Source organism: Agelaius tricolor, unplaced genomic scaffold, assembly GCF_023055355.1.
Source record: "Agelaius tricolor isolate 1412-34295 unplaced genomic scaffold, bAgeTri1.0.p SCAF_5, whole genome shotgun sequence".
NCBI lineage: Eukaryota > Metazoa > Chordata > Aves > Passeriformes > Icteridae > Agelaius > Agelaius tricolor.
Window position 1 is genome coordinate 14,407,241 of NW_027269265.1, and position 24,263 is coordinate 14,431,503.

Here is a 24,263-nt window from a genome sequence, read left to right on the forward strand (position 1 = left end):
CTATACAACATCCTGTAATAGATGTATAATACTACTGAACTGTAAGAGATTGATAACTTTTGTGTGTATTAAAGAGACAAACATGGGACCCTTGAAAGAAGAGAGTACACTCACTTACTGCAGTAAACTGGAGTTAGGGCAGGAAAAGACTTAAAACAGAAAGTTAGTATTAAGTAAACTTTAATATTTACACTTTGGAACTAGTGGGAAATTATGTTCCTAAGCTTAATTTGCATAGGTATCATCAGTAACAGCAGGAGCCCTATTGATTTCCTAGCAGAAAATGTAAACCTCTCTATTGTCTCATACTCGGATCCAAAACTCACAAAATGCTTCCTCACCCTCACAACTATCTGCTCACTACTTCTCACAGCCTCCTACTGCAGGCCCCATATTTTTCTATCATCATTTTCTTCTAAGCATTTTTACCTAACTTTAAAATTCCTCATCCCAAGTCCAGCACCATTGCTCCCTATCCTCCAAATTCTGCTATAGTGCTCAAACTGCAGTAAGAGTGTTTACAATCTCCATCCAATTTGGAACATTCCCACCATGGTAACGGTGGTATCATATGTGTGCAGTATTTGCCATGTGTTTAACACAAGTAATTCAGGAAGAGAACAGCAACAAGACTGAAAGTCTTCATTACCCCTGAGAACTTCCAGAACTGTTCAACGGACTTGTCTTCATAGCACTGGTAGGCGAAGGCACAGACGTGCTGTTATCACTGTCCATAGACAAGTCTAGGCTGCTGTCATTCAGAGCTGTCAACCTGATCCCTTCTGTTGAATGCTGCAAGCCACAAGGGAAAGGAAAATTCTGTTAGTCTAATTAAAAGTTTAAAAATCAACAAAAATTCAAGTTATTTAAAAATGCAAACTTAAATGGACAGTTTTCATATCCTTTTACATGTAAATAATCCACTATCCTCTCACTACAAGCATTGACATTTTTATGTTCACAACTCTGGTGCAGATTTGTCTGAACCAATCACATTCAAAAACAAACTGTTACTGTATTTAATGATTCTATTTTCAGCTCTATTTCAAATTTCTTTGGTTTTGTGGACTTCGAAATACTTTCATTAACTTTAAAGTAAGTGACGTACATCAAGACAAACTGATGTACATAAAAAGAATTTAAAGAGGATTTGAACTTAGTCCATGGAGAAGAAAAACCATTTTCTGACATAGTACTACGACTTTAAGTGACATATTACTTAATACTTCCATTGTTCTCTGAAACAGATCTACACTTGGTGTCAATAAAGACTTCCTAGTCCTTAAAACAGCATTCAATATAAAACAGCTATAGAAATGAAGCATGTTATTCAGCTATACTTAAAACAGAATATGTAGCAGTGCTGTAGCTATTAAAAAATCCAAGCAAACCTGTATTGCTCTCAGATTAAGCTAATACAAAGCAGTAGGGATTTTGAAATAGACTGAACTGTTCAATTCAAAGTTTCACCCCTTCTTACTGACTCAACTGAAATTAAACAATAATCCAACACAGCATCTTAATTAAAAACTAATGCTACCATTCTCATATGGCCACAGGTAAACTACCCAGCCAGACAAGAAGATACTATATACATTGTTGATGCTCTGAGAAACGTAGTATTATATTCAGTGCACCTAATAATACTGCTATACTCAAATGAGATCATTTGCAGGTAAAATTAAGATCTCAAAATGTGATTTCAATTCTTAGATTAGTAAACCTAAACATCTAAGTAAACGTAAATTAGTAAACCAAAAAATCAAAAATTTGAGAGCAATAGCATTTTTACTGCTCTCATATATTAGAGAAGTTTACCTTTTTCTTTTTCTGAAGCACATGATTAGGTAGCAGTTGGTGAAGTTGCTTACGTTTCACATGCCTTGCAGCAATCTTCATATCCATCTCAAACATCTTGCTGTTTATTGCTTGCCTATAAACTACAATTAGAATAACATTAAGACATATTGAAGCATTTTGTGAAGTCCACTTACTTGCCCAGGCAGAAACAATTTTCATTTCAGAGCACTTATTACCCTCAAGAACAAGAATAATGTCTCCTAGTTCTGGAAGAAGAAAGGGAAACTGCCTAGCATGCCAGCACTGATAGTACAAACACAAACATTAGTTTGGAAACAGGTGACCTGTTTTTCATGAAAAATGTCTTGCAAGCACACAGTTCTCTGTATTTTCAACAAGTTTTAACTGGAAGAGCTCAGAAGCAAACTCTTTATTTCATCTCAAAGAGATTAAAGATGGAAATAAAATTTTCTCATAAGAATTACAGCATTTACATAAAATTATATTATTTGCAGGTGATTTTATTTATGCAGCTCCTGCAACAAATGGGTTTTAATTCAGGAGTTAAGTGCTCATTTGCCACCTAATGTATTAAAATTACTCTGGCAACGCACACATCACTACATTTTTATACAGAAGTAATTTATATTTAGATTTTTTCTGTTTTCTTGAGTTTTTTTGTTGCTCTGTTTTTGTTTTGTTTCTTTTTTTTAATTTTGTACGGTCATTTTGGCAGTTTTGTTTGGTTGGTATTTGTTTCTTTTAATTTTGTCTAGTATGACAAGTTATTTCTCTTCACCTTAGACCATCTGCTTCTGATAAGTCACCATGGTAAGCACTAATATGAGAACTGCACTGGAACCCAGGATGCTGGGCTCAAGTAAAGCAACGTAAAAATGAAAAGCTTCTTCTTTCACACTGACTGTCTCCACAACACTGAAGAAAAGTTGGGGCAGATGTATGAATAAAAACCGGTTCTGTGGCTCTTAAATACAAAAAATTCAAGAGGTATCTCCCTGATTCACTGTCTATTCTACAAACATAAGGAACCTCACTGAATAGGCTGTGAACAGGTAATTAAAAAAGTGTTAAGAGAGAGGCACACAAAGAGCTGAATAAATACTGAGTATTAAAGCAAGTACTGCACTACTTCTTGGTATTGAAGAAGCTCATAAAGCCTCTCTGTAAAAAAACTATAGTGGTTACAGCTAAGGTAGAAGCATGCTCAATGAAACCAGACATTGTTAAAGCATCCCATATTCCTGACATTAGGCCTTATCAAAGTTTCCATACAACAAAAACCTAGATCACTCTTCATGTCTCTCTTCCTCCCCTTGCTCCCACTAAAAAACAAGCTATTCTTTAATTCCATCCTGGAAAATAGTTAGTTACTTTTGATAAAATCTTAGAATCTATTCCAAAAGACAGGGCAAAGAAGTCTTTAGGCTGGATTAAAAACAATGAGGACAGACCCACACTAATTTCAGATTACCAAAAGAACCCACAACACACAAACATAAATTGTTTACTAGATTGTTACTTCTGGAAGCATATTCACAAACCCTCTACATCACAGTTTGTAAGGATCTTGATAAAATGCTACTCCACTTATAAGTGCATCTATTTAGACAAACTTCAGGAATATAGCGCAAACAAATCACATCAAAAATCCTAAGTGCAAGTTTTAGTCTTTTCATACTAAAAATCTCAGACCAGTATACTACTGAAATATCTGTTTATAAACAATGAAAGACCTGAGAAACTAACTTCTGAATTCCTTAACTCCTTCAAAGCAGCAGCCAAGGTATTATCTTTTCTACATTCTCAGAAATTAGAATGATGTTCCTATAGTTGCTATTATTCACCTTCATCACTAATAATTACAAGAAATATTTCAATATTTCAACTCTCAAAAAAGACATGCCCCTCTGCAGCTATATATGACAATAAACAACTTTGAAATCTTGGTATGATTTATAAATATGCCTACATATTTATTGCATTCACAGGTGTGAGGTGGAAGGGGGACAAAGGTGTTCAATTCTCTTGCTTCCTCAGACTGGGTATTAGAAATTCAGAGACCATGGCTGGATAAGGTAACACTTGAACCTACTCCTTTAGCTCTGTAAATACAGAATATTTGAGCCTCAACTGTTGTTTGTTTAAAAAAAACAAACAAACAAACAAACAAAAACAAAAAAAAAACCAAAAAAACAAAAAAAAAAACAAAACAAAAAAACCCCAACCTGTATATTTATTAGCTAAATCTGTCAAAGCTACTGTTCCTGACACTCTGGTGTCATACTCCCCAGCTGCTACCAATTCTTTGCTTACAAAATTTCCTATGTGTGTACTAAGCTATTTTAGTGAATCAAAATGTAAACATCAGGAAGTCAAAAAGCTCTCTTCCCTTGAGTGTCAGACATGAAAGTAAAGATTACTGAATCAATTATCTAGTATGAAACACCATGGAATAAAAGACATTTTTGTTAATCCACTGATAAATTTAGTTTCACCAAGTAACAAAAATATTGAAACTATGCTCAAAATTTTTGAGGTTAAGCTAGCTAGCATATGATAACTAATTCATCTGTTTAATAAAGGTTACAAAATAGTGTACCACACTTTTAGTGAGATCTGCAAGATGTATGTATAATTTTTATCACTTTTAAATGAGAACAAACTGAAAGTGATTAGTCTAAATCCTAACTAGATTTAGGAACATTAAAACTCATTCAAAGTGTGTTTCATGAAATAAAATCTTCAATTCCTCAGCTGAAACCCCTTTGTGTAGATACAATTCTACTATTGCTATGAGCATTATGAATAAAGACTTCATTTTGAGCAAAGTCAGTAACTTCAAAAAGTTTATTAATATCAGAACACCTAGAAAGCAAAACTCACCTGTGTCTGTAAAAGACTGAATGTCGTAGGTAAGATCAACACTTAAATTTTCTGAGTTTTCAGTTTTCTTAAACACCAACCCAATCACCCACATTGTACGGTATTCCTCCCTGGAAAAATTTATAAAAAACAGTCATGTAATACTGACAGAATTACACAGCTTAATAAGTTATTTGCTGCAACAGACAACAGTTGTACTTTCTAGCTCTAGTAGCGATAGGAAACTGGACATAGAAAGGCAAAACTCAAGTTGACTAACAATATTCCTTTGTCATTCACAATATAAGACATTATACACTACATATCTACCGCCAGCAAATGAACTTGGATCATCTGTAGATTACTCCATTCAACTGTGTTCCAATATAGATACTCTCATGTAGCTCCTAGCATGAGAATAACCAGATCTCAACTAGACATAGCAACTATAAAGGCACTGAAAGTAATTAGAACCTATTACCCAATTAAGCAACTTCCATTTTGCAACTTAAACGTGTCTTCAATGCTCAAATTTCTTATCTGTAACTGACCACAAACTGCAGGTTTCAGTTAAAACCCTCCCTTTTGACAGCTCCCCTCTACACGGGATGGTGAAAGAATGAACGTCCTTTGAATACACAGTAAAGATAACCTTTGCTGGAAGTATTCCCTGAATCAAGTCCTCTGAAATAAGAGCTAATTGGAGCCTCTGATTATGCAGGCAGTTGTAGCTATATCCACTCATTAAACTGGTGCTGAGGAGGTGCTGCCTGCTTTCATCCAGTTTTACTTGGAACACATGTGTAACAATTATATAACCTCTTAAAAAAAAGTAGCCCCATACTGTACTTGAAGCAGTTTATGTGTGGAAAAGGCCCTGTGCAAGAGTAACAAGGCCTTTCACATATCCCAGTAAAGACAAATTCCTCCCCCATTCTCACACTTCACACAAAAATATGATTCCTAACAAATTAATTACAATGCTATCTTGAAATAAAGTCTTAAAAGAATTTTCTGCCCCCACACACCTGCAACTGCTGTTTTGAGTGGAGGAGGAAGGAGTCAAAAAACATTTTAAATCCTCAACAATCTGAAGCACTTGATACTCCCTCCACTGGTTCCACAACCTGACAAATTCTAACCACAGCCATTATGATTTCAATGATATTCATCCCAATTGCTAAATTTTATAACATTAAATGAACTTAGTTACTCAAGAACTTGGTTGTACAGTGCCTGATGTTGTCCCAGATTCTCAGTGCTTCCTCACAATTAAAACAGCATCAACTAAGTAGTAGTAACTTATACAGGTTGGCGGGAAATTATGCAATTAATACAGTTATTAACAAAAATAATTTCCCCTTATTTTCTGATTAAGAGACATTCTTATACAGAATTAAAGAGTACCTAATTTAAATAACACCTATTTTAAATATTATTTAAGAAGAGCTGAGCATCATTTGTTTGCCTTTAGGTGCTGTCATTAAAAATTAATTCTTTTAAGATTCTATAAAAATGTCCGATAATTATTAATGAAATTGTGTTTTAGTTAAGTTAGTTTCTCCCTACTAAATGAAGAAAATAGATTTGCTTACTTGTCAGGATTCTCCTTGGGTGCTGGGAATGACTGTGGATTCACATGAGCCAGTGTAATGAATTCGTTCTTCTCCAGGTTTCCAACTAGAATACGGATTTTTGATTCCACCAAGCCCACCCTGTATAAATGTCATTTATTAGCAAGATCTCATTAACAGGAAATAATAGAAGTATCTAACATCACATATTGGGATAAAATCCTCAACATTCTCCTTATACTAATACTTGAGACCACTAATGAATTAGTGCACATCAGAGTAATTCAGATCAATAATTTCAGTTAAGGCATTACAAAACCTGACAAGGGAAGCTTAAGAATGCCCTGCAGCTCTCTCTGTGGCCTGATTTCACAAATGGAATTAAATACAAGACATTACACATCGAGTAAAAGGCAGTTAGAAAGGACCACCACATATTTATCCAATATTCTTTTGGCTTCAGATCATGAATTTTAGAGGTAAAGAAATTCCCAATACTTGCCAATCTTAGAATTTCACAAATAAAACAGGAGAAACATGGGAAAGGGGAATTTTTGTTTTGAGAAAGAGCATTTCACTTGACTGAAAACATACCTCCTCACACTGCTTATTAAAAAAAGTGCACATGGCATTTGTAAAGTAAACCTGAGACTTCTGTTAAGGAAAAGTCCAAACAACAGCCTTCACTCCCCAGTTTTTCATTTTTACTGGTTTTTTTTTCAGAACTCTACAGTCTTTATCCATTTAATTTTGAAACACTGACACTCCACTTTCATTCATTAAGAAGACACCTGATACACTAGATACTCCCTTGTTCAAGGTTGAAGGGGGGGGGGAAGAGGGAGGTTCTGCTTTTGTTTTTTGGGGGGGTGGGGTTTTTTTTTGTTTAAATCTCAAGGATTACTCACCATTCTAGTCGCTGCTTTTCTGTCGGTGCGCTTGCTAGGAGTACAATATAATGCCTTTGGAGATAAAGACAATATGCTATTCTATAGATATTTCTAAAACTAGACATTCAAACCTTAATGTTAAAACTTTGCAGTAAACTCTACATTGTAAAATACAGATTATTCATTCAAGTATATACCTTACATTAAATTAAGCTTTGTTAAGCAGAAAAAGGGGCTATGTCACAAGTGTATGACTAACAGATTTCAAAATATTTTGGAGTTTAGGGCCATTTGCAATTCCACTGTAATGCCTTAAATAAAAGGTTAGGAATGTAGCACTAGTTGAAATATTTTAACACCTGATGAGATCAGAGATTTAACTAGTACAAATCAAGAGCAAAGTCGTTCAAAACTACCTTTACGTGTCAGCTGTCTTAGTTGCAACATTATTTCTGAATAGTGAGAAGAGTGGTTGAGTGCACTTGCTCAAAATCCAAAATAATACTATGAAATGTGGTTTAAAAAATTTGTATCTGCATTTTGGAATTCTCTGAAGGCACTTATCTGAAATTTCCTAAGGAATGCTTCCTCTGATAATTCTTAAACTCTGAATTATTTTCCAGGATATTCAGTGTATAACCACTGTAAGCAGATTTCAAAGAGACAGTAAACAAAACAAGAACAGTATTTTAAACAAAGAAATCCAAGGACAGCAGAATGGGAAAAGATTACTTTTAGCTTGAGTTCTTAATGAGAGCACTGAGGCAATCTCACATGCTTACAGGCAGGTTTTTCAGAAGCTCAGCTGGAAGTCTTTAACATCCTAAGTCATCCAGTGCTGCACTACTCTATACAGATATGGCATATTTAGGTACCTCCAAGCAGGATTTGAAGAACAGTAGAAACACAAGAGACCAGTCCCTAGCATATAGCTCATGGAGAGGAAAGCAAGGTCCATGACACTGGAAAACTACGCTACAGAGTTCTCTGGTGCCACAGGCCTTCAAATCACAATAGCAAATGCAGATCAACAGATCAAAGTAGCAGCTACATGCTTCTCTACTAGATTTAGGTGGCAAGAGCCAAAATCCTGCTACATGCTACAATCCTCTGATTTCAGCCAGAGAATGTCAATGGAACAAGAGAACTGCAAGGGGGAAATTTGGAGAAACTTCTCTGTTCTGAACAAGATAGAGATAAAATAACCTATTCATTTTGCATTTTGGCAGTATTAACTGCTTCACAGGAAAATGTTATGGAAAAAGATAATAAGAGACCTTTATTTCTGTATGAGAAGCTACTAATTACTAGTATTGGTTTATTCTAAGGAGCACTACACTTCCAGTAACATTCCAACATCACACACATCATACCCTTGCAAAATGTCATGTCTACTGAATGAAACAATGTTTAAGCTTTTTGATATTTTTAACCGCGTCTGAATCAAAAAAGACAAATTTCAAACCTGCAAATATTTGAAGAAATCGGTTTCCCAGTTACTTATTAAAAGCATCCCTGTGAAACAAACTTCTGAAGAATGACATAAAAAGAAAGTAATTTGGCTATGTCTAAAAGCCTCAACTAGCTGGTAAACACCTAGAAAAAAACCCTATGCCTTATTTATGAAAAAAATAAGTGACTGCTAACTATTTTTGCTCAGGTAGTGTTCGCTGAAAAAGATCCAATTTCTTCTCACTACCAGCTGTTAGTGCTGAGAGGGAATTATTCTCTAGAAATTTCCTACTACCATTTTCAATAAAATTAAATAATTTGTATTAAAAATTAAGATACCCTTAGTTTTAAGAGTCCAAGGTCTCACTGCTAAATTTTGCTAAGATAAGATTTTTTTATCAGTGCCTCATTCATAGTTTTATCACAAAGCACATGTGTTATTCAGAAGTATCTATCACTTCATTATAAAGAAAAAATGGTCTTAGCTAAAGCTTCTGCCTCTCAGTGGTGACTTTTAGATTTTGGGTATTATTCAGAAGTGTATCAGTTTGGGGTTTTGTTTGTTCGGGGGCTGGGATGTTTTATCACTGTCTTCCATTCATAATTATTTTCATAAAAATAATCTAATGTAGATAGTATAGAATTATAATACATCATTAACACACGTCTTTCTAAAAAAATTACCCAAATTAGAGTTGTATTACTTTCTGGAGGAAAAAAAAACCAAAAAAACCCCCAAAAAACCAAAAATACCAACTGAGAACACCTGAACATGTAATTTCAATTTTTTTTTATTACCTTTCTGGAAATTACAATTTTATTCAGTACTTTACAGTCCTATGAAGACAAGAATTTAAACCACCTTTTTAAAAGGTATATTTATATTCTACTTATTTAGCAGAATTATCTCTCAACGACATAGAAAGAATATGCTAGAGCTCATTAAATGTGTGTTATTTCTCTCAAAATCCTGCTCTCTTGGTCTTAAGCTATAAGGATTTCACTCTCATGTAACACTTCAAACTCATATCCATTTGAAATTCTTGTTACTTCCCTGTAAAGGAAAGTAAATTCTTGTTACTTTCCTATCTACACGTTCATTGTTGCTGCCTTTCCCTTCTAAAAATTTAAATCTACATGAAGGGCAGACAATACATGTTGAAATTCCCTAACTCCAAGTAATTGCTGACATTTAAAAATAAGAAAAAAATAAGTAATGAAAATCAGATTTCCTTATTTTCCTAATTTCTAATCTGCTCCTACTATGCAGGAATGCAGCAGCCTATAGATTTCCTTGGTTTATTTTAAACACAGACAGCAAGTCAAAAGTCCTTATGAACAATAGATATTCAGCAACTAATTGCCATTGAGAGTGATAGATTACTGATGCTATTCTTTCAGAGATTAAAAGAAATATTTGTCTCAGAGCAAAGATCAGATGGTCTCTTATCTGGCAGAGCATTACACACTGCTATGAATTTCAGAAGAACATGCCAAGGCATCTACAATTTAAACAGGAGAAGAGTGTGAAGAGGGGAAAAAAAATTCAAAATATCTTTTAGATGGAGAACTGACCAAGAGATCTAACTTTACTGGATACAGACTGCATACAATTATTTACTTTGTAAATACTACTAACTAAAATTATAAAATTAACCTAAGGGAAAACAGAGAAAATCCTGGGTAATTCAAATTAAAGCAGACTGCATAATACCATTCCATACTTTAAAAAAATCAGAGCAAAGACATCTTCTGCAAAACAGAAAACTTGGATATATAATGTTGAGCAAGAGAATTTTATTGCAACACCTGGTAAAATGGTTTAAACTGGTACACATAAAAACATGTATTAAAATGGAGATTATTTCAAATGACAATAAAAGCTTCCTATTTTTTTCTACTTTTGAAAGAAATGAAGAAAATGTACTGGGGAACTTATGAGCAACCTCTTGAACAGAAACTGATTTGTCTGCAGACCACTTTTTCCTTCAAAAAATAATAGAATTTAACAGTGTTTTTTTAAATGTTTTCAATCTTAAGGTCCAAGGAACAACATAAAAGCCATCCAAATGTTTTAAAGCTTTTATCATGCAAAAGTTATAGAAACAAAACACAGACACATTATGAAGGTCATCAGTCTCTTTTAATGGGGGAACTGTATATTTCAATCTTGTTTAGATTAGTACAAAACCAACCAACCACTCAACACAAACAAGTGTAAAATATATTTGATCTTGATTCAAGAAAAATGGGTCTCCAATTTCAACTGAGGGCAAAGAAGATGTAGTCCATATTTTAATAATCCATATTTATTATAAAAATACAACTTTCAGCAAGTTCGTATACATTTAACAAGCTTCTGCCCACAAGTATATTACTAGAAACCCTAAAAGTGTGAAGTGTGAATTTCAGTATTTCCCTCAGAGACATTACAAAATTAGAAAAGCTAGGTGTGAGTTAATATAAGATCCAAGAGCCTTAAACTTTAATGAAAAAAATCTATTAATAACTAGTACAACTGGTAGTTAGTCAACACAATTGCAAAAATACCTTTTATTATCAGAGTAAACTGCTGACTACATTGACAGAAGAAAACAGTTTTGAGTACTTATTCATCTTAAGTACTGACCTTCAGAGTAAGTTAACATCTTTTTTCTTGGGAAGGCCCATTGTTAGAATGCTTACTGACAGGACTAAATAATGTTTCTACTAGTCAATCCACCAGATGACACTTCTTCAATGTTACTGGTAGGTGGCATACCAATTCTAGAGTTAACTGGTGACATTCTAAATATCTGCTCAGGGACTAACTGGTTTCTGAAATACAGGTTTAAGACACAAAATGTACCTGAGGAGATTATATACTTTCCAACAGAAAGGACAGTAGTGTATTCCCTCTCCCAGGCTAGAAAATAATCCTAACAAAACACTTTTTGGACATCTAATGTATGTATATTTATGATCCTGTGCTACAGAGCATTATGAGGTAGTTCAACTGATAAACTTTAAATATTCTGCCATGCCATAAAATACATACTTGTACTTCTGAAAGAAGTTTGGAGCTTCAAAAAGTTTGGACCACTCTGCCTTACTCAGCAAAATTTCATCTGTGATAGCAAGACCTAAATTATAAAAAAAAAAAAATTTAAACTTTTTTAAAAAATACAGTTTAGTATCCAGAGTAAAGACAGTTTGTTAACTAAGCAAAATCTACTAAGAATGACTTCCTCCCTTCAAATTCACAGCAATTTATGAACAAGAGTTATAATTCAGTCATACTTTCATCGGTCATTAGTTAAACAAACCTTATTATTAAAAACCTCAATCTGTGGAGAAATGTATGTTAATTGATCTGACTGATTATTTCACATATTTTTGCTCTGTGGTGTAACAGAGCTCCATTTTGATTTTTTGCATATGCCACACTAACTATTCAGTTCAAAGACAACAGATCTTTTCCTTATATCACCTCTTGTGCAATGCATTTTACTAGGCAAAGAAATAGTGAGTCAATAAGATACTGCTCTGAGAAAGCTAGCTGTAGTTGCTCCCTGCATCAAATCTACTTCTTGCTTTGATGACATCTTCCCTTATCTGCTACAATTATTCATTACTTGCATAAATCCAGAGGACTCATCTTCAAGAGAGTCTAATGACTTATATTAGGCCTAGAAAACAGGCATCAAGTGGAACTATTGCTAATCCTTCATGTAACAATCTAAACCACTAAAATGAAGTTATTATACTATTAGTTCTAATTTTCAGAGCACAAGGCATCCTCTTTCATTATCCTCAGTTTTTAAGAGTGAAGGACAGACCTGCAGAAGGATCCACTAAGTTTGCACTGTTAAGTGTTACAGGCCAAGTTCAACCTCCCTCAAAACAGTCTGTCAATAAGCTTTTTAACATCCACCCACCTCCCCCTTTCAAAGCATACCCACAATGAAACTATTTTAAATCTGTCTGAAAACATCTATATAAACAGCATAAGATAATACTTACCTTGTTTAAATTCCTCAACCATGACCATCCGTGTGGAAACGGACACATTGTACGTAGAGTTCTGCTGTGGGTATGCTGGTGTAATTATAGGCATAAGATGGTACCTATCACTGGGGTTTACCTACATATAACAACAGCCAATCAGTTTTCTTCAAGCATACACATCAGTTAACAAATTTGGATTTCTCCCTTTACTACAACCAAGTCTTAAGTTCTAAGAGACCTTCGTTTGCAGACCAAGAGTACAGAGAAAGTTTAGAAAACAAGAATAATGCTTTCACAAAGGACATCTTTCTGAACAACAGTGATGTGGGAGGGCTATAACCTGTCAGCACATCAAGTTGCAGGCATTTCTAAATCCAGAAATGCCAACCAAACAGAACAATTTCCCTCTTTAATAGGAATTAGTTTGTGATCACATGAAACCAAGGACATCTCATCGCCATATGAGCACCTTCTGCAGAATGACTGTCTTCGGACCTTGTGAAAGGTATTTTACACTTTATTTCTATAACACTACTGAAAATTAAGAGCCATTTTAAGAAAAGAGGCTCTGTGGAACCTGACAGAAGCATCACTTGCATTAACGTACTTTTATTTAACAGCAGACAGGGTAACAAAAAAAGAAAGGACACAACATACACACCAAAGTACATGAAAATATTATAAGGGTAACAATCTTGTAGAAGGTAAATAAAAGATAAACCCCTGCCATTACCTTAGCCCACTTTCATTAGTTACTACAACAGTTCCCGCCACACACTGACCTCAAACTTCCTGTTTCAGGAATAACAGACTCAAGAACATGTTTTCAACCACTTCACATATTTAAATGTGAACTTTTGTCAATCAGAAAAAAAAGACTTGAAGTACAGAAGGGAATACAACTCAACCTCTGATACTTACACTATTCACCAAAATAAAGATTAGTTGAATACTACGATTGACAAAACAGCATTGAGCACACTCATATTATGTCCTACTGAAAGCTCACAATGGGAGCCATGCATCTGCTGCAAGCTGTTTCACTGACTGCCTGAAGGACAAACATGTCCAATATCCTTAATGTAAGTGCTACAAAGATGGAGATCAAGTATTATTAACAATACACAAAACAACTAAAAATACTTCAAGTTATGATCTTCTTTGGTGCAAGATGAAAAGACACTTTACTACAACTATATGGAACCAAGTCTATCTTGCTGTAACTTGCACTGAATTCAAGATACTTGCAAAAGTAACAGGCTTTAAATAATAACCAAACTATTTTAAGATTAGAAATATTCCAAAAATGCATCACTTTAAGACATATAACTATTTATGCTGAATTTTTATTAAGATCACTTATTGCAAAAATTGGGAGAAAAAGTACATTGTTTAGCAAGTGTGCTTCAAGCAGTCAATTCAGAAAATTAGGGAAACTTTGTTCTATACTCAGGAGAATTAGAGGTTACCCATGAAGATATAACACCACAACATTAAGTTCAATAAACCCAAAATGAAGTTCACCTAGAATTTTTAAGCAACCGAATTTATTGTACAGTGTGACTTAGAGGGGAAAAAATAACACACTAACCCTTGGGTCCCATACAGGCAAATTAAGATTGCATTCTTCTGGCTGTTTCAATAGCACTGGATTTGGCCATTCCCTGTTCAAAAAGATTGTAGCACTGAATAAGACTACTGGATATAACCATGTATGATACACAAACAACACTTTTGAATGTGATCCATCTTAAATCTTCTCTCAAAATAAAGCACCATTTCCTCACCACTAGGCTGGTTTAACTGGGGCTGTTTAAATAAGCTGTATTGCTGAACTACAACACAACTGCAATTAGCTTCTCCAAGGCATCAGAACAAGGCATTTTCTGTAGTCCTGAAGGTTTATAACCACTGGTTTAGATAACTAATTAAACCTTCTCTATATTCTTCCTGAAATATACTAATCAAAGATAAATTCCTCTGTGAAGATTGACATTGAGTCCATCTTCAAGCCAGCTGTTTCATGGACAAGCTACAGAACAAACAGCCAGCACAGTTACAGGCATATAGCATCATTACAAACCATATGTATTAAAAGAACATTATAATCGAGAAAAAACCTTTTTAATTAAACACTAAAAAACCTGTTTAATTAAACACTAAAAAGTAACACTTGTTCTCCAAGTCATCTTACCCCATGAATAAAAATTATCTTCCTATAAAGAACAGAAGTCAGTTAATCTCTTGGAATTTGTAAATTATGCTCCTATGCTATGCATGTACAAACTGGAGAGAATTCCAAGAAACACATTAACCAGATTGCAACCAATTCCCCTCTATTGCCTTGGTGTGGCAAAATATTACTACATACCTCAAGGAGGCAATAAAGCCTATGAATACAAGACAGTGCAAGTGTGCAAATTATCTTCACATTAAGAAGAAAAGACACTAAACTTGGAGGAAAGCAACACCTTGGTGATTCTTAGAGTCTGTCAGTGTCTCATGAAGAATACAGGTATGCAAATATGGACTTTCAAGAAAAACAGTACTCATCTGTAAGCTGCAAAGTTCACTTTTGTCCCATTTGTTCTAAATTTACTTGGAATGTTCCCATCAGAGTTATTCAAACCATGCTTCTGAGCTAACTAGCTCGAGAGTATGAAATGGCATATAATTCTGAAACACCTACCACTCTACAGTGAAAAGATAAAAACCCACATTTTTGCCATTGGTTCTCTTAAATTGCATTTAAGCTGTGTGCCTAAACCAGATACTGGCATACCTCCGGTATCCATTATCCCAGTACCTGAATGTTAAAAGACTTTAAATTTTGGGGTATACACTATTATTTTGTACTATAAAAGTATTTTATCTGAAGAGTATGGTTGAATTACAAAAAATACTTGAGAAATTTTTAATTAAGAACTGGGTGGCTTTGGTTTGGATGCTTTAAAAACAAGATATGTTGGATGATTTACTGAAATCTAAGCTGACAATTTCTGGTGGCAAGAACAATGCTTCTAACTTAATTTGGCAACAGCTGAAAATGGTACCATAAAAACAGGACTAAAATTTAGTGTCTACAAACAATTTTATTTTAGTTTAATCTAAATTAAAAACAAACCAAAAAAAAAAAAACCAAAAAAAACATACCATTTAGAAAATACCAAGAAAAATTTATGTACAAGAGTTGATGCTATTGCATTTGGATAAAGCTGGCAAGTTCTTGCTACTAGCATAGCCCAGGAAACACCGCCAAGGAAACCTAGTATATTGGAATAGATGTTGTGGCCTGTGGATCAAGAAGAGAAAGACAAAAGGAGAAACATGTCAGTAACCAGAAGAGGTAGTGAAACCTTCACAAATTTTGGAATATAACTGCTTACGTTTTGCCCACAATTTGATAGCTCTCAGTGTTAACCTGAAGTTGTCAATGTTTGGTACTAGATGCAGAATTTCATCGGTTACCCGGCAACCTGCAAAAGAAAGAATTAATTACAGTTGCTGCTTCCAAAGTTGTTTGCTTACTTATCCTCCCCCACTGTCAACACTTCCAAACTTTTTAGACAAGCATGCTGGAAACTCACTTCCCATTCTGATCAATTTTGGTTTGGATTAGAAAGCTTCACGTATTTTCATGTGCCTCTTTTCACTTTTAGTGTTTTATGGCAACACTCAGGTAAGCCAATTCATGAGCGCATAACTACAGATTGGAACTGCTACTTGATTTTTTTGCTATTAATGAACTATATAAGCTGTTGAAGGAACAAACAAGTTCTGCTGTTATATGAACAGATGAATGTGCAGGCATAAGTTTTCATGGTATAAGTCCTCATGAACCTACAGAAAACCTGCCAGCCATAGGTCAAAGCTTTGAATTGTAAAGGCCAGGCTAAAAAGAATAGTTTTTAAACATACTAGCTCTACTACTATTTTGATGGCATATTTTAGGACTGTAACATTATAGATGGCAATATTAACTGCTTGATTTTATGGGGCTTTTAATACAGAATAAGTAGTACTTCATTGTTACTAAGTAGTTGCAGAGAGCTGTTTGGAAGAAAATACCATTATCTAAGACTACTTTTAAAGTAAGAGGCAACTACAATGCTAGAGATTGCACAAGATGTGAATTTCACAAAACAGTTTAAGTGGATGTGATGATCTCAAATTATGAAGTTTTTAGTTTGTAACAACAATCAGAGCTCCTCATGCAAACATGCTCCTCCTCCCCCTCAAGCTGCAGCCAGGCTGAAACCCCTACCATCCTGTACATAAATAACCATTTTTTAAATGAAGGTATTATAGAGAAGTTAAGGGTTACACAAGCTACTAAAGAACTGACCTCAAACTGACAACATTTTGATATCTCCAATTTATCACTGAACCAATTTAATGTATGTTTATGCAAACACAAATTAAAAAACAAACATACATCTTTATTTATTAAAATAGGTAATGCTTCACACAAAAGTCTTGCAAGTCCCATTAATTTCTAGAACCATATACCAACCAAACAAGAGAAAAAGATCATTAACAGTCTGGCCAACAAGCAACAACTCTTCTTTCTAGAATAGCATACAAAACTGGCAATAACTTTATTTCCTGCTATGAAGTTGCTGTATTTTCAGTCAAATCCACAACGACTGTATCAAAGAATCTAGGATAGTTAAAGAATAGACAAGCTGATATACAAATCAGTACATACATACCATTAAGACTTCGTATGCATCTAATGTCTAAATTTTTAAGTAGGCTGTCGTCTCGTAGATCTAAGTCCTCAGGAATAGTTTGCAGTGCTAATCTTGCAAACAAAATATCAATCTTAAGAACAAAAAAGAGGCAAGACATTAGAAAACTTCTTTCTTCTGTAGGATTCTCTAAGTCATTTTCATCAAATTTACTAATAGTAGTCTTGCTAGTACAAAGAATCTCTTTAAAAAATACATACTAACATCCTTCACAGAGACTTAAAGAAACGCTTTCAGATGCTTCATCTATCTTATGGCTCCTTTTCCAAGAGGATAAAATACCCATTTAGACTAATATACAACCAGCACACACACAAAAACTATGCTAACTGCCAGTGTAAATAAAATCACTTGAGAACAAGCATCACTTCTAGGTCCAGAATACAAAATCCTACCAACATCAGAATGCGCCATGAAAACATAAATCCTGGTTTTAGCTGAAATATTCTCAAATGTTATAGAGAAGAATTCTATAGAACACTGAGGGGAGTCCCCATTGCATCCCCTCATGAGGCTGTTGAACATGACAAAGGGGCAGGTACAGATCTCTTCACTCTCATAACCAGTTACAGGACTCAAGGAAACAGCATAAAGCTGAGCCAGAGGAGGCTTAGATTACATATAAGGGAAAGCTTTTTCACCCAGAGGGTGGTTGGGAGCTCAAGCAAGCTCCCCAGGTCAGTGATCACAGCCCTAAGTCTGACAGAGTTCAAGAACCATTTGGAAAACCCTCTCAGGCTCAGGGTCAGACTCTTGGGATGCCCTACATAGGGTCAGGAGCTGGACTTCGATGATCCCGATGTGTTCCTTCCAATCCAACATATTCTATGAGTCCATGAAAATTACCATGGTAATAAGAAAGAGTAGGATACCTTCTCCAACCCCTACAAAGCACACATGTATCTAGTTGACTCCATATAAGACCAGTACCTATGAAGAGTCTACATACCTGATTACAGAAAAAGTTTTGAAAATTCAGCAAAATGCTTAGCAAGCATATACATGTTGAAACTACGCCCAATTTCTTGCTATTACTTCTACAATACTTAAACATAACAGTTTTTCTAGGCCAAGAACATCTAAAACACTATTCAGCACTGAGTTATTTTACATTGCCCTGCACACAAGGACACTGCAAAGTGCAGAAGTCAGTTTGCCTTTCCATCAGTTGATGAGAATATCAAGTGCCTATCAGCAGACTGTCTGCAAGGCAACAAAGGCACTTCACCAAATGAGGCTTTTAACCAAAGTGGCTATCACTTGACCTACAAGATGATGAAATACTGAGTACTACTGCACCAAGAACTAAACAGGTCTAGTTACATTAAAATTATTTCAGATAAAGTGAAGCTGAAGACACCTTAAAGACTTTTTGTAGGTACTTAAAACTTTGCATCCATCAGTTTTAAACTATGAAGCCCTTCTCTACAGAAAAGTATTTCCAAAGTTTTCAGTGCATTTTGTATTTCAAAGTCCTTAAAAGCTGATCTTATCAACAGTCTGTATTACACACAGAAGTTCCCACTTGAGTCAGAAGTACTACTTCTTAGTGTAAAACAAGTTCAAAATTAACTTCAGCTTGAAATTCTGCTCTGATCTTTAGAAGGTCTAGCACCTCTAAAAGATTCAAAGCTCATTGACATTTATTTTCAAAGAAAGAAATTAACAATGTGTCTTATGTAACTGGGGGAGAGCTACTGGCAATCAAATACAAAGTACTCTACAGGAAAACCAAAACAAAATTTAAAAAGTTGTTTATTTTAAACAAGAACATAAAATGAGCATGTAAAAACTTATTGTCAGAATTTTTTTTAAGTTTTAATAACAGGATCACCACAAAACTCAAGTCCTTTTCTTCAGTTATACCCTCTGGCATGTTTTGCCTGGGTTAGCAAAAGGAAAATGAAATTAAAATCTTTTGATACTGACATAGCTGGGTACAAACACAACTATCAGAAACTGGCCCAACAGCAGTGGTGCATACAAAGAGTGTACTTATGCTATAAGAAAAAGTACTCTCATGCACTGTCAGCAACATGAGTTAAGTCTCAGTAATAAACCTAAGCCCATCAAAGGCCATCATAAATTACTACATTGGAACAACATGTTACTTCTTTTAGAGGAAAGAGTCCTCTTTTTTCCCCTCTATTTGGTCTTGTATTTCAAATTTCATTTTTTAAAAAGGAGAGACAACTCCAGCTCGAATGACTAGAGGGAAAAAAAAAACCCAATGTACAAAAACCAAACTGACCAGAGGACAGCTATGGCAAGTTTCAACATCTAGAATGAACACCTAAGCTATGTAAACAGCAAACAGATTATCCAGAAAAATGTTTCTTAATACCCAACTGCATATAGTATAAAATGGCTAACAGATACAAATTCCCAGACTGGAAGAGAATAAATTGCCAATCTTGTGTACAATACTAGACCATATCATATGCCAGAAGATTAGCATGGGAATTCTTTCCCCTCTGTAAACTAAGCTTCTTGTACCCACCAGTTACTGGTTGAGATCATCCAACTAAAAGTCTCATTAACTGTGTGTATAAACAGGTCATATGTTTTTGTCTTGTCACCAAGAGATGACAGTTGGACTGTGTAACAGTCTGACAAGAATAAACAGAGTATCTTTTGAAATCGCCATTCCTGTTTCCTTAGCAAAAATCAAATTAAGCAAGTTCAGTACTCCAAGACAGCTGATCCATCAGGCTACAGCCACCAAAACCATTGTTCAGGTCATGTGTTTACAGATATGTCAAGAGATCAGGACAAAAGGAATACCTTCAGCAGCAAACTTTTGATAACTACTCAAAGACTACAACTTTTAATAATGTAGGATAGTGAAGCAAATCTTTCATGTTTGGACAGTTAATCATTAGCATTGAAAAACAATTCTGAAACCACATTATTTAGAAATATAAATTTATTACATGATAAGCCTAAATAATGCCTATACTGGTACTCTATAGGTCAGTAAACTAATCAGTACAAGAGGGTAGCAGAGCCAATAAAAAAAAAAAAGAAAAGCACAGGGAGATATTCTGCATGCAGCTTTAAGTCCATCAAGAAAAACTTATTTCAGTCTTAAATCTCCACTTTAAATTACACAACTGAGGACTGTTGACAAAATCTTAGGTATGAACTTGGGAGAGTCACTTTAATAGCATTCCTACTACTGAATAATGACTTATTAAGATCTTAAAAACTTTGTTTTAACCACATTCTATCAAGACAAATTAAAATAAGATCTTTACCTCTATTCCATCAAAACAAAGTTTAATAACTGGGACAAAAGCTTCTTCAACAGCCTGGGGGGAAAAAAAGGTGCATTTTATTTTCAGTATACAGAACATTTATAAACAATAGCTACCAGGTCTAGACAATCAAAATGCTATTTATATCAATGCTTTCAGGTTGATTTTTGTCAGCAATGTCTTTCTCCACCACTGAGAACTTATGCAGTAAGCACTACCTACTGTCTAGAACTTAATAATGATCCAAACTTGTACCAACCCGTTCTGATGGTGTTACCTCAAGGTTCAACCTTTTCTCCCTACACAGAAGGCATGATCTTTTACTCTCCACAACTATCTCTTAAGTATTCCAAGTCCAAGCTATGGAGATTCTTGCTCTAAAAAGCCTATTATTTCTGCTTCTAGAGTTGGTAAAGAAATGAGGAGAAGATTGTATAACTATGCAGCCTGACATCACCTAAAGCAGTCACCAGTCTCCAGAGGTCGAGCACATTTTGGAAATGTGTTTTGATGAACAATATCACAATGGAACTTCACATCTTTCCTGGAATCAGCTATGAGTACCATTTTCCTGAACTGAGCATCTGAAGTAAATGCAGATCTGCAGCACATTGTTTTAGTAAAAGCAATGAACACTGCCTACCTCTAAATAAGAAATACTCTGAACTGTTGGAGGATTAACTTCCGAAAGTATTTCAGTTCTTAGAGACAACACTACTGCCTGTGCTCAAACCTTAGTTAAGGTTATCTTAACATTACTTGTTGGCAGGATGGATCGACCCTAAGCAAAAATCAAATTTAAAGCGTCTCACACTCACTACAGCAATCACTAAGAAAGTTTATGCTCCTCTAAAGATGGAGATGTACAAACTTCAAATACTAGCTGGAATGATTTAAAAGTATTATGACACCCGGGCATAAAGGTTATTTGTATCACTACAGTGCTACACTGGATACCATACATACCTTGCTGCTTAATCAACTACATTACCTGGAGTTAAGAGTTTACAGTAAAGGTGAATGGAAACCTGAAAATCTGAATCCTCTCAAATACATGTCAATTTAAAGATTACTGAATGTGTTCAGATAAAGTATTGAAAACAGTTGTTTCAGTGCATATAGTGTCGCCACGAGATGTTTGCACTACCCTGGTAGTTACCAACTACAGGATGCATAGATTAGAAGAATGCTGCAGAGTCAGTTCCATTTATTTTATGAAAGCAGGACTAAACCAAAGACTTGCCAGCAGCTATCTTCATCTAAAAAATAAAAAACTGGAGCAGAGAAAATTTACTCTGAGCCAATATCAAGTTTAAAGCTCCCACCAGCTGACTCGGGGAGGTGTATCACTGAGGTATAACACAAACAAAATACTGCATTAGTATGGTCTTCCACTACTATAAGGGAAATCTTCATCTTTAGAAGCTAAAAATCATGCACAAGCGTTTAGTAACAAAACACGCTAAAAACATAGCTTCCCTTTTCAAATGCACAGTTGACAGCCAATATAAAAAGTTTAGTTAATATCAACCACCATTACTGTTTATGTAAGCATGAAGTTATAAAAAAGCAGCATAAAACCTTCATTAAAACTAAACAAGCTTAGTCCTGAACCCTGTCAAACTAACATTTATATTTGTGTCTGCCTGCTTCTAGAGAATAAGCAGAAATTTTGTCATACTAACACACATCCTAAGAGAACATTCTGCCATTCAAATTTTTAAGTGTATCTATTAAGTGAGACCAGAGAAAATTTGGAAGGACCTCTATTTATTTCAACTCTTATGATAGGCTTTGCTGCAGGTTAACAAAAAATCCTAAAGAAGGTCTTAACGGTGAAGTTATATTTACTTATTTCATGCAACATCTCTCACTACAGAATTCTCCTAATCCTCAGGTCAGCAAGCTGTACCAGGTGTTCCACATACCCTCAGATCTTTCACTTCTTCTTGTTGTTTTAACTTTTCATAAAACGATGTGAAAAAATCACTTCTTTCAACATGTCTTGGTGCAACACACAGGGCATCAATATCAGCACCTGAAATTGTTAATTAGCAGAAGTATATTACTCAATACTTCACATGCATAGAATGCCAGCAATAGATATATTTTTATTAATAATTAAGCAGTAAAATTTAGTTTCATCACGTGGAATGGAGGTTTTTTGACATACTAAGTCAAACCAAATGAAAAATAATTCATGGCCAATAAATATACAGAACACACACATACATTCTTGCTTCAATTGTGGAACACGTGCAATTTTCAAAGAACAAAGCATGAAAATTTAAGTATACAACTTGCTCTGTCTTTAAATCATTTTCAACTTTGTTTCTCAATTCATGATGAAAACATAATATAGGAATATAATTCTTTTATTTAGAATGAAGACTAGAGATGGTTAACCAAAAAAATTAAGAAATCTAACACCACCTCAAAATACAGCAAGATCAGTCATTAGCTCAAAGACATGGATTTTTATCACAAAAGGAAAATTACCTTTTGTATGAACCCCTAATCTATACGATCCAAATGTAAAAATTTTTCCTCCAACGTTTTCTATTACCGATTGCGGAAGATTCTAAATGGAGCAAAAAAAAAAAGGTTATTTTACTTTAACAACTGACAACAACACAAACCATTTATTTTCAAACAAGAGGAAAAATACTTCACAAAAATTATGCTGTTGAACTACTGAAATAATCTCAGTATTTACAGAAAAGATTGAGATACCTTTGCCACTTGAATCATTTATAACATTTCAACCACATTACACATTACCACCTCCAACCTGGTAATTGTTGCACTAATTCTACACTTCAGGTGCAACAGCTTTGTGATATTACAGAGATCAAACATTTTGATTACCACTCAGGCATTTTAGACAGACGCAGAAATAGACAAAATATTCCAATTTAGAGCAACTCAAAACACAGCCTACTCTATCAGTTTATTACATTACTTTCAGAGACACTTGTACCACAGCCTTTGAATAAAAATTTGGGGTTAGGAAAGGCATTTATTTTATGTTTAAATTGTTTAGGTACATCTAATAAATTCCTAGTCTTTAAAAAACTGTTGAATCCACAGTACTGTGGGCAAAGAGGGCTATCCTTTCATAACAGGATGCAATGCTACAACCTGAAACCCTACATGAATGTTTGTTTACACAGAAGACAAAATAAAGCAAAACTTCTATTTTGCAATGTACGTGATATTAACTTAAGCAGCTTTCCATCTTACATGGGTCATAATATTCTTACTATTTTGCTTTCAAGGACCAAGACACACATAGCAGGGCTGTCCCTGCCCATAATCTTGTTCATACATAAATTCTCATTGCATAAGGAAAGTGTACAGAAAACATACAATCCCAAATACACACAAAGCAAAATAGCTTAAAAAATCAGGTGTTTCCTCTTAAAAAAAAAAGCCTACAATCACACAAGTCTATAACCATTCAAAAAATATGTGTGAGAGCAGTGATTGCTATGACCGGGCAAAAACAGTATCAGCATTATCAGTGTACAGAAGTAACATTACAGGAACAACATTAAAGAAAAAGACCACAGACCAAAAAGATGCAGGAAGTTCATTTTAAGATCAAGCACTGTTTCACAAAGGCAAATACTCTAAGCCTGTGATTAGTAGACTACTAGATGCATGAAT

General features: G+C 34.6%; 1 protein-coding gene across 7 annotated transcripts in view; it reads right to left on the bottom strand.

The window, feature by feature from the left end:
• The window catches only part of PAPOLA (poly(A) polymerase alpha), a 43,541-nt gene that overhangs the window by 9,824 nt on the left and 9,454 nt on the right, over positions 1-24,263 (bottom strand). For 4 of the 7 annotated variants that reach the window (XM_071426522.1, XM_071426520.1, XM_071426519.1 and 1 more), the window contains exons 4-17: positions 23,094-23,175; positions 22,523-22,632; positions 20,595-20,648; positions 17,299-17,410; positions 15,973-16,062; positions 15,740-15,878; positions 14,178-14,250; positions 12,602-12,722; positions 11,637-11,721; positions 7,166-7,219; positions 6,279-6,398; positions 4,705-4,814; positions 1,819-1,940; positions 650-792 (exon numbers count right to left, since the gene is read on the bottom strand). In XM_071426522.1, coding sequence (XP_071282623.1) covers positions 650-792; positions 1,819-1,940; positions 4,705-4,814; positions 6,279-6,398; positions 7,166-7,219; positions 11,637-11,721; positions 12,602-12,722; positions 14,178-14,250; positions 15,740-15,878; positions 15,973-16,062; positions 17,299-17,410; positions 20,595-20,648; positions 22,523-22,632; positions 23,094-23,175 — 1,415 coding nt within the window. Of the gene's footprint in view, positions 1-649; positions 793-1,818; positions 1,941-4,704; positions 4,815-6,278; positions 6,399-7,165; positions 7,220-11,636; positions 11,722-12,601; positions 12,723-14,177; positions 14,251-15,739; positions 15,879-15,972; positions 16,063-17,298; positions 17,411-20,594; positions 20,649-22,522; positions 22,633-23,093; positions 23,176-24,263 lie in introns of those variants that run through there. The other 3 variants (XM_071426523.1, XM_071426524.1, XM_071426525.1) reach the window with 3 other exon arrangements.